At 38.0% G+C, this 12036-nt stretch overlaps 1 protein-coding gene across 1 annotated transcript in view; it reads right to left on the bottom strand.

The window, feature by feature from the left end:
• Window positions 1-1701: 1701 nt before the first annotated feature.
• The window catches only part of PRIM2 (DNA primase subunit 2), a 127906-nt gene continuing 117571 nt past the window's right edge, over window positions 1702-12036 (bottom strand). Inside the window, exons 13-14 of the mRNA XM_055810587.1 lie at window positions 8122-8190; window positions 1702-2323 (exon numbers count right to left, since the gene is read on the bottom strand). Of these exons, the coding sequence (XP_055666562.1) occupies window positions 2096-2323; window positions 8122-8190 (297 nt within the window). The 3' untranslated portion in view covers window positions 1702-2095. The remainder of the gene's footprint in view (window positions 2324-8121; window positions 8191-12036) is intronic.

Here is a 12036-nt window from a genome sequence, read left to right as displayed (position 1 = left end):
GGCGCTGCCAGGAGCTTCACCAACAGGAGAAACCAACCTGACAGCTCTTGCAACTCCTGGTTTCTTGGGCCCAGAACAACCACCACCCTGCAGGTCCAGACGCAGAGCCTTTGCTCAGGGTGGATTCCTACAACTCCTTTGACTATATTATATCCAAAGATAAGAGGCTTCGTAGTTCACACAAAGCAGTCCCTAAATAAATTTAGGAATAATTCAAGGAAAAGGAACAATGAATCCTGGCAGATTCTCTTTAACAACAAATGACGTGTTTTATTTTTAAAGCCTGGTGTTGCATTAGCCCCATGTGAGGTAAAGGAACTTAAAGGAACGCTTTATGTAAGATAAGCCAAAAATTTACAGTTAGCCCCAAATCTTAACAGTAATGGAATAGTCTTTAGACCAGTCACAATAGTCTAAATCAGTCAATTACTGTGGAAGAAATAAAACCTTCAACATAATACAACTAGCAAATGTTACATACTCATACACTCAGCGTCCCAGGATCAGCAGCACACAGTCAGGGTCCCAAGTCACTCATCAGGAGCTGTAGGACATTTGACAGTGAGAACTGTTCTTTCTTCTCCCTAGAGTCCACCTAGCGTAATATTACACGTTTCCAAAACCAACCTTGCTGTTCTTCAATGCTCTGGCAATTCCACATTGCAGCCAAATAATTATATATCTATAGCGTGTGGTTTACTCGTGTTGCATATTTGTTCTTTCTTCTCCTATTCCTAAATACTTCTTTTGCACTATTCTTTAGGTTGTATTTCTTTAAGGATCAGCACTCGGCCATGGATGATTCGTTTATACCCATGGGGCATCTGGCATCCAAGATCATAGATTAATTCATTCTACACAAAATAACTACTTATGACTCATTAGCTACAGAAATACATCAAAATCATTATAAACACAGGCGGTACACCATGCAATTGTACAAAGCTAGGCTGTCATTTGACAGTTGCTGTTATGGCTAAAACAAAGCTTCAGGTAGGGCAAGACAAGCCCAGAAAAATCAGGCTCAGTGAGTCTTCATACTAAGGCCGTGCAGAGTTAATACCAGCAACGACAATTCTGTGCTTAGGTGGTTACAGGGCTGTACCAGTAGCTAGGTCACTCTCCAGGGAGGGGGTAATGCTGTCTTGAAACTCCTTAGGCATCAGATAAAATAAAATTTCAGCCTTTCAGATCCCCAGGAGAATACTCTACAGCATGATATAAAATAGCAGCTCTATTTAGAGCTTCCACGCATCGGACAGTGGCTGCTGCTCAATTGAATGCCACTGCTGTGTTAGATGACGTGGGCTTTGGAGGAATGGGTGGAATTCGGGCAACCCAAAGCTGCGTTCAGATGGCTGTTTAGCTTAGTAGGACACAGGAGACTCCAGCCACACTCAGACATTAAGGAAACTTTAAAAGGAACATATGCTAATAAGTTTTTAGCTTCTTCAAGATGCATCGGCTTTTTGGATTACCTTCTTACATACAGGTATCCAAACTCTGCTTATATTCTATTTCAAGCACCAAAACCAGCTCTCCAAATGTCGTGTCAAGATACACAAATTAGGAAGCTGATTTCCCTCAGCTCCTCATGTAGAAGAGAGATAGACAGACTCCTCCAGAGGGTAATTTTGATCATAAGAACTTCTATTTAATTATCATCCAAATACAACTAAAAAGAAAACACACACAAAAAAATCTGCTTTGCAATTTATTTATTAAGAAGAAACATATAAAAGTGACCATAAAATGGGATACAAATATTTAAACATTTTGAAGAAAACCAAAAAAGGTAAGTTAGACAAAAACCATTTAATAATTGGGAAGGAACTTTTATTTCCCATCCTTCCACATAAAACAATGTCCCAAAGCAGTAAGAGTAAGTACTAGGTGCAATTACAGTTATCTCTCCCTCCAGCCTACTGAAAGCACTACATGTCTGTGTCTTCCAGGTAGTGAAGTGCATATTCCTTAGTTTAGGGACAAACTCAGCCAGAGAAGGGAAAAAATGAAAGAAAGAAAAAAATCCCAAACACACACACACAAAAACCAAAACCAAACCAGAATGAAAAAACGCAAGTAACACAGCTGCTCAGTCCTCAGTGAAGTATGCCTCCAGTCCCTCCAGTTCTGCATCATCTGTTGTATTTGAAGAGGTGGGAGTAGTATTCGAATTCATGTTTTCCTGACTATTACTTTTTTGTTGAGAGGTTCCTGAATTACTTAATTCCTTCTTCAGTTCTCTACCACCACTTAACAGCCTTTGACTCTCTGTAAAATACCGATTAGGATGATTCAGAGAAAACCCAATGTCTTCAACCTGCATAGGAAAGGAACAATGAGTTATTATATTTATTTTTTAAAGTCATCTTTTTCACACTCAAGCACAAATTAATTAGCAATTTAGTAAGTTCCAACTTTGTTGAAGAAAAAGGCATCAGTTTGTAAATACTATCCCAGTAAGTATTAGCATGACACAGACTTACTTTCATCAGAAAATTTCTTCCTTCATGTTAGAAATAAAATTAGTGCTTTCGGCATATTCAAACAGTATTTCACACTGTCTTTGCTGTAGTAAGTAAAAATAACATCCCAAAACATATAAAACACTAGAAGTAAAATGGCATACCTTTACAGATGCAGGACAATTGAACCTACACCTTAAAACAGCATTTCCCTACCCAAAAGAGGGACTGAGACAAGTCTAGACTGCAAACAGCGGTAGAGAGTACTACTAGAAGTTGTAACAACAGTACAGTATAAATCTAGATCTTAAGTATCAGTGTGAAACTGTGAATGGAAACAGGCAGGTTCACCTACTTCCCTGCTTTCTCCAGTAGGTACAAATGCAATGTTTACAATGCAACAGCCCCATAGATCAAGCTGATCTCTGCTCCATCAGTGCCAGCCAGCATCAGCATCCTGAAACTCAGATGCACAACGAATACAAAAGAACATTTCGTCTTCAGTGGAAAAGAAAACAGAAAACTAGCATAAGGTGCGGCATATTTTTATTGCTCCTTTCTACTTGGCAGGTGCATTCTTTCAGCTCCATAATTATTAGATATATGAACATTCAATTAATGCTCGTCAAATATTTCAAATCAACAAAGCTTTCAGTTTTAAAAGTAAGCTGTTCTTACATGCTCACCACAAGTCTCAGTTACAACCTTTGTATCTCTTCTCAGGGGCTCAGAAGTTGGAAATGCTTACTTTAAACGGTGCTTCCACCTCCTACTCAGGCAATCTGCACCTTTTATCTGCCTGTCAGTTTATGTGAATACTAAGAACATCGTAAGAAAAATACTGCTCTTAAAAAATACTGGAAAGGTTCACAAACCTGGGATACAAAAAACCAAGGAAGTCTAAGAGCCATATACTGGTAATTTTCTGCTACCACTATCTCCTCTTTTTCCCAGAAGGGCTGGGCCACTCCAAGCATAACAAGCAACTTTGCACACACACAGTGTCTCATGAGGGTATATACTGTGGCTGATTTAATGTGCCAAAACCCATCAGTTTAAACTTCAGCCACTTGTAAGAAATCATAAAGCAAAGGATCAATGTGCGCTCTAAATGGAATCCTGATTAAACGCATTACCGCTGCCTAGCTTAGCTCCATCAGAAAATGCAGACATGTATAACACAATCTAATTCAGACACGAAGACATTAGCAACTGTAGTAAGTGACCTTGCTTGAAAATCGTAAAAATAAGTGACAGGCCCAGCACACTAATTTGGTACTCAAAGGCACAAAGAAAAACAAACAAACAAAAATAAACCCCAACAAAAACCCAACCCAAAACCAAACAGAAAACCCAAAGCCACCACTGAATTTCATTTCAGTCTTATGCTCCAATTTCCATTATGTGGGAGCTAAATTACTTCTTTACACCAAAAAGGCTTAAAAAGAAGCGATAACAGTGAAAAGCTGGCTTTCCTCTTAATTAGTTCTGGGGTTTTTTTACTTTAAAATTTCAGCTTTCATCACACCAATTTATAAGTCGCTTTGTAACTCTTAATTTTGTTCTAAACTGCTCTCTCCCCATGTGGAGCGATCATGGTGCTACAGTAGATGATATCAATTAAGCACATCCCTTTAAAAAAAAATAATCCAGTATTCTTGTGATTTGATCACAAAAGACTAAGAAAAACAGGTTTTGCATATGTTTTTAAATAAATTAATCAAAAGTGATTCTTCTGTACAACGAAGTTTGCTATGTGTCAGATCTCGTTTACTTCTTAAAAATTCATATGGATTGTAAAATACCAGTACTAAGAATAAAGTATTTAGAGATAAATATTAATAAGTAACATCTGTTACAGCTGTATCTGTAAAAAGTAACTAATACAGCAATATTCAGGTAAACAACATTAACATCAGTAGCTCCTTTGGAATATTAGCCAGTTAAGCTTTCTTATTTATACATAATGCTCAGGGGCTCTTAAAACAATCAGATTTGAAAGCACTAATTATTCCTACAGGCATGCTGTCATCACAAGGACCTTTATTTAACCTACTAGTAGTTCACAGCTGATATCATCAATCTGTTTTACTTGACTGCATATATGTAGCCAAGATCTCCAAACTGTTTGGACTGGAAATATTTTTCCCTCTTGAGTTGCCATCCAATTCTACCAACTAAAGTAAAATATAATCTTGCTGCTATTGTGACCATGAAAGGCATTCCTCATGAATGTGACTATTTACTTTGGGTTACGGTTACACTGCTTACATTTTTAGGGTGTCTCACTTCCACTTTATGCAAGTTGCCTTGTGTCCTCACTTCAGTAGAAAATAAAAACTTATCTATAAGGGATAACCAACATGAAATAACTTATTGCAAACTCAGGTACAAATATTAGAACATCAAAGAGCTATGATGCTTTCCATATGGCTTAAAATCCAAATCTGACCATCAAGAAAGATATTTTGGTAGTGTCTGATTAAATGCTTACTCTAGTTGCCACATAAGCGTACTTTATTCCTGATTCTTATTAAAATATGATAATGTTTGAAAATATCTACCCTACAGGCCATTCAGTCTTTTATCAAGTCAAAAGACCTTCTTTTCTTCACATATATCAAACAGCTTGTCTTGATCGAATCACATCGTTATTATTTAGAATAGCTTTCCCAAAAATAAGTATGCCCTAATATCCCAGAACTTGAAAAATATGTAAAACTATTCATGCACTATTGTGTTGGTTTTGGCTGGGATAGAGTTAATTTTCTTCACAGTAGCTAGTATGGGGCTATGTTTTGGATTTGTGCTGGAAACCGGGTTGATAGCACAGGGAAGGTTTTGTTACCACTGAGCAGGGCTTACAGAGCCAGGGTCTTTGCGGCTCCTCACCGCACCCCAGCAGCGAGGAGGCTGGGGGTGCACAAGGAGTTGGGAGGGGACACAGCCGGACAGCTGATCCCAGCCGGCCAAAGGGATATTCCACACCGTATGACGTCACGCTGAGCATATGAAGCTGGGGGAGGAAGAAGGAAGCGGGGGACATTCAGAGTGATGGCGTTTGTCTTCTCAAGTAACCGCTACACATGATGGAGCCCTGCTCTCCTGGGGATACCTGCCTGCCAGTGGGAGGTGGTGAATGAATTCCTTGTTCTGCTTTACCTCCGTGTGCAGCTTTTGCTTTCCCTAGTAAAGCTAGATAAAAAAAGTCTCTATCTCAACCCATGAGTTTTCTCACTTTTACTGTTCTGAATCTCTCCACCATCCCCCGGGGATGGGGAGCGAGCGAGCAGCTGTGTGGGCTTGGTTGCCAGCTGGGGTTAAGCCACAACAACTATACTTCGTGCTTTCCTTTCCTACACTTATTGAAAGACCTAACAAATTGCTGATGCGCACATTTCCTTAACACATTAGTTCCTGCCTGAAGACAATGTACTAGACCACATATATCATGGCTGCTTTTGTTGTGTGGTTGTAGGACAGTGAAACCAAAGTCCAAGAGAGGTGTAGTATTGAAACTAGTAAGGCCAGTTTCCACAGAATATTCAGAGAAGCAGCTTTTAGGTAATTTGTGCTATCTGAACCAGTAGCACTGAGATGCAAAGATACACCCCCCAAACCCCTCAAAAAAACTTATTTAAACATTCTCACTTTAGTGCCGCTGGATTTATTGGCATAGTCTCAGTGCCAAGCACTAGACAACTGAAGCAAAGCTGCTGCCAGTGTGAGCATAAGATGCAGTAGAAATTTGAGAGAGGATGATGGGGAGGAAATGCAGAGAGCCCTTAAGCAGAGACAGTGTGCATGCAACTGACCCAGTGAACTTAGAAAAATATCATAATCTTAAGTAAGTCCCCACAACAAAGTCATTCATAGTAGATCTAATCCACACATGCTCTGCAACTTTCAAGAATTATAGGTAACACTAAGAGCTCTGCCCAACATATATCAAACCCTTCCTCGGTAAAATTTTCACATAATTGAAGCTGAAATCGTCCATGTGAGCTAGTCCATTATTTCCAGGAAAATTTTACTTAAGATTGTTAACCTATTTGAAGAAACAATAACAATGAATGTTATGCTGATTGATTCTTCAGAAATTTCGTTCACTGAAAAGCTCTGCTAGCGATACAGGAAAGCAAGGGTTTGACTGTCTGATTAGTTGTCACCACACCAGCTTCAGAAACACATCTCTTGATCACCCCATGAAAAAAACTACTAAAGCATAGTCATAGGACAGAAAAATCATTCTGAGCACGCTGGTAACAACTTTAGCAGCTAAACTCTCCTTAAAACATACTGTTGTAAGCATGTGCTATTCAAACTGCAGAAAGTGCCTTTCTGCATGTTCTGCTTTCTCCCACTGAAGTAAGAGACTTACCAAAAGCAAAGCAGAAGATTCTTAGTGCAAGCAGCAAAGACAGATATCTGTATTACCACAAGACTGAAAAAAATAATGCTGTTCTGGAATTTGCCATAGAACAATAGAAAGGCAGCTGTCCTAAAACACAACAGCTCTTCGCCACCGTGCTGATTTATCCTTTGGTGAATGTTGATCTTGGGTTCTATAGTCATCTTCGACAAATACTGTTTCCACTGACTTAGCCTTACACAGGGCAAGTGTTATCTAAATTTAAATTTGTACATATTTTTTGTTTTCCTTCCAGAATATTAGGACTGTTTTATCATTTTCTAAGACTGTAAGACAGTGTTCCTCGCAAATTACAACTGCCAAAACAACACTGAGTATGCCTTTGCTATACATTGACTCATATGATTGCTGGGAATTTGGGGAGACACACAGTTCCATTTAAATCAAATGTCAAAACCAGTAAGAATGAAAGAAATCAAAGGTAAATGTCTCTGGGTGGGTCATCTAATCCTCAGGCTCTCTAATCCTCAGCAAGGCTGTTCCCTAGCCTGCTGTCTGAAAGGGATGGTTCCTTTTTTGAGTTGTGGAGAGAACAAAGGTGTAAGAAGGGCTGTGCTTCACTGTTTTTTCTTGATGACAAGCAGTCTTAAACCAATGCAAAAGCTGGTTCTTTAAATTAAGAAATCACATAGGAGGAGGACTGTGGCAATCTTACAGTTTTGTGAAGGATCTTACTTTAAATTTGCCTATGATTAAGCAAATGGGAAAGCTCTGAGAATGTTCATCTATATTTGAAAACTAATCACACATGACTAAAGATGTCCAAAAATATCAAGTGAAAATTAACAATATTAACTATGTATGTGCTGGGAGATTAAAGTTTTAATTACATCTTTTAGATCCTTTTTGTTTATTTTTCAAGGTATATCTCAAAACATCAAACTTGCATAATGGGTTAAACCCCACAAATTTTATTAAAAACAGGATTCTGAAAAAATTAAATGCCTTGCAATAGATAAAATTCAACAATATTGACCTTTTTAGGAAAAAAGCATAATCTTTTACTACATCTTGTAATGTTTGGGGTATTGACAACATCAATATATAAATGCATAAAACTACAAAATATCTGAAATTATTGAAATGGAAAAAAACAAGGCAAGACAGTTAACGATGGATACGAAAACTGCAAATAGCCTCTCAGCTTTATGCATGATTTCCAAGGCCTTCCTCAAGACAAAGACGGTGCCTATAGTCTAATAAAAATCAGTAGCTACTTACATCATGCACCAACTCAAAGTACTTCTGACAGGCCAGCTGGTAATGCATGCCCTTCACCAATTCCAGGATCTGTACAGAAGGAGAAAAATGTAACGGATTCAGAAGTAGCACACGTACATCTTGTTGGTACCTACCATGACAAGGTATTTCACAACAGCCTTGTATAATAGCTCATGAAAATTTGCAGCACATGACATCTTTGATATCTGCATATCCTACTAGTAACTGACAACGTTTAGACAACTATAGCTTAAAATTACCCTGGCTACATTAAAAACAAGATAAAAGCACAGGAAGACACACCTAGTCCTTAAAACATAATTTCAACACTCTTAACTTCAAGAATAAGTTGAATCTCTATTTTTGCAATATAATTGTGACAGTCATTGTCAAATGATATATCATACTGCAATATCTCTTCCATAATTGCAGACATAAATCTAGTAATTCAAGTGGTTGAAGAATGAAGCAATCTAAGACACTATTTGTATTTTTATTTTCCACATTACCAGTTCATGCAGATATAGAATAAAATACTACTGTGTTCCCATCAAGAAAATTTAATGCAAATCCTTTAGACAAGTATCTGTGAGAGGGGAATGCTTTTACCGTCAATCAGATTTGTCCTTTTTGAAATGAAGTTATTTCTAGTCAAGCTCAGCAGAATATGTGAGTGAATAGCCTGTTTTGAACACCTATTAGGAAAATCATGCCATCTTTTGTAAATACAATTTGCTTCCCAATTCTACTTCAGGTAATCTCTTCTGTGCTGCATAAAGTCTCATTCTTATCACCAGAATGCAATGCCAGTTGAAATTTTTTCGTTTGTTCACCTCCCCTCTCCTTTATATAATCAAAATGCATGCTTCCTCTGCTTATCAAACAGAGAAAATTGCTGGAATTAAGAGATAGCCTCAGTGGAAGGAAAAATAGTTTTAAAGAAACGTTAATTTCAAGCCCCTTTCCCAAGGTTGACCTTTGTGTCAAACACAGTGATACGCTCCAGCTTAAATCCCTGCTGTACTCATTATTGAGTTTATTGACAGATGTATAAATAAATTACATTTGCTGAATGGATAAAACCAGCAACACACTGCCAAGAAAGTACTTAGCGGCACTGTTCCACTGTAATAGCCCAACTGATTACATTTCTGTCCCTCTTGCCACCTCCTGTTAAATCTTCTGTAAAAGATCAAGGCCAAGGCCAATAGGCAATGAAGTTTGAAATCTTGCACTATCTGTATACATACATGGTTTTTTATTTTCTTCTTCCTCCTTTGAAAATTAACTGAAAAAAATCAGCATCACCTTAAGTAGTTTAGGATTGAAGAAACTCGTCTATTCTAAACACTTCAGTTACATGTTGCCTTATGTTTTCCTGTTTGTTCGTTACAATAAAATCTGTGCCATGCAAAAGAGTGATCCCTATTTTACAGTAAATGCTAACCATGTTGTATGTATGCACTTTTTTAAAAAGTATTTTTCATGCAATTTGGAGTAATGATCAGAAGACCTATAAGTCTGTTGGTTAGTTAAAAGAAACATTCGTAATGTTCTGTAGCATTCAGACTTTTCTAATCTGAATTTTCCATCTGAAATAAGTTAAATAATTTAATCTAGCCCATAAATACTTCGGGTTTTCTCAAAATTATTCTTCGTTTAATCAAGATTACACCTAATAGAAATTATATAAATAAAAAGTTCAGGTGCAATAAATAAACAAATAAAGATTCAGGTGCAAAGATATTTTAACTCTCAGAACCTTAAGTGAGCAAACAAAAACTTCAATATGGACAAATTCTGAGTATAAACCACCAAAAGTTCAAAAGCATTGAAGTCCTCTTGTAATTTAAAGAGACCTTTTTGAAAAAGCTGATCAGTTAAAAGGCTAGTAGTCATTCTGCGGTTTGTTTCAACTTCTGAATCACTGACCATAGTTATAGCTGCTTTTTGTAGCAAAGATGTCATTACCCAACTGAACCCAACCTGAAAAGTGGAAAAGACAAGGATTATCAAAACTAGCTTTCGATGTACTAATTCACAATGATTCACAGGATGAAAGACCAAGCTGCTGTTGTGTTCTCTGACAGTTCAGCAGAAATATCCTAACTTCAAGTGACAGAAGAGGGATCACAGACCAACACAGCACAGAAGACCACAGAATAAAGAGGCACTTAAAAATAAATTCCAGTTGCGTAGGAGAAATTATTCTGAGCAAATTATTCTGAAACCAAGCCCATTTCAGCCCTTGACCCATCCTTGGGAAAATCTTGACCCACCCTTAGGGTGGAGAAGAGGACTCCATTGAATCAATGCTGCTGACATATGAAAGCTATAATGGTCATGTTATCAGAGCTGGCCTTGAAGGACTTTAAAATCTGTAAGAGCAACCATGTTATTGTGCAGCAGCTGAACCTTTGTTGCCCAGCTACATTGCTGTTTCACCAAGGAAATACGGTCCCACTCCCCTGAGACCCCTCTCAGACCTCTCAGAGACTATTAGGTCACGACATAGATTCTTCTGCTGTACTACTATCAAGACATGTATCTTTGAGAAAAGCTGTTAGAAGGGCCTCTACCAGCATTCTCCACTGAAGTCTGGTAACTAGGTTTTCATGCCACTTCTTTTCCAGGCATTGAGTGCTCCATAAAACAGATGCCCACCAGAACAGATCAGAGACTTTCATCCAGTTTGTTAAATTTATCAATGTACTTGATTGCACTGGTAGTCATCATTTTACTTGTGCTCCTTTATCATCTCCACCGCACCACCTCCCCAGCTTTGACTGGTTAGTCGATTTCAGCCAAATTTGACAAGTAGAGATGACAAAGCTATACAGTTCCTACACGTTGGTTAAAAGTTGTGGTTGGGTAGACCATCCAGAACAACATTTGTGGCTCATTCAGCCAAAAGCAGTTATAACTTAGCTGCTACTCAGAGAGGCAGACAGAAGGCAGCCAAATGATGAGCCTGATATTTAGCACATATGTAAGTTTAAACTGGCCACAGCACAGGGGACCAGGTTCACCTTCTGCATATATGACACGGCTAAGGAATAAGGGGGACATTAAACATATCCAAAGAACAGGTTTAATAGATTAACTGGCTTTAATAGGGAACAAGTTGCTAAAAGAAAAAACAAGAGAAGGTTAAAAATCACAATAGGATGGAACTCAGCTAGAAAGGAATCCTCTGTGCGAGAGAAACTAACAATCCTCTATTTCAATAAAACAGAATTATCATTCATAATAAATACTATCTTTCCTACTACATTTATGCACATAATGAAAACAAGCTCACAGCTGTTTTTCAGTAGTGTTACCCAGGAACAGATCTCCACCTAAAACTGCCTTAATTCACAGCAGCAGCTTGTCTCTCTATATATTAAAACATTCACACTGAATTGCTTTATTTTGCAATTAAAGGTACATACTCAAGGACTCTTTTTTATTAGTTCTTATGTGCCTTTTCTTTCACTGCCATCTGCAACTTGCTTTTCTGATGTTGCTTTATGGACTACTAATGAGGTCAAGATGATGTTTGGCATCTGTATGCAGCCTCCTGCTTTACAGATCCTCGCATTCAAAGCTAAGATGTAGCACGACAAGTTGGTCTCTATGATTATTCACTGTTATTTTCAGTTACTCACAGTTAGTTCTATTTGAAAACTGCAGAATTAACGTACATTTTCAAAATTAAAATCTACTATAGATTCAGTTAAGTATAACTAATTTCTAACTTTCTTTTTATTTCAGAGGTGACTGAAGAGATGACTGGGAGCAACTGCTGGAGCGTATCTGAACATATTCCAGTTTTCATCTCTTTCAGGTCACTTTGTCACCATCTCTGCACTGAGTCCTGCCCCAGGACTCCCCAGTGCCCTTTGCCTCCCGGTCAGTACAGCCATCTGTTCT

Source organism: Falco peregrinus, chromosome 7, assembly GCF_023634155.1.
Source record: "Falco peregrinus isolate bFalPer1 chromosome 7, bFalPer1.pri, whole genome shotgun sequence".
NCBI lineage: Eukaryota > Metazoa > Chordata > Aves > Falconiformes > Falconidae > Falco > Falco peregrinus.
The sequence above is the reverse complement of the archived record's forward strand: the minus strand, read 5'-3'. Positions and strand labels throughout refer to the sequence as shown.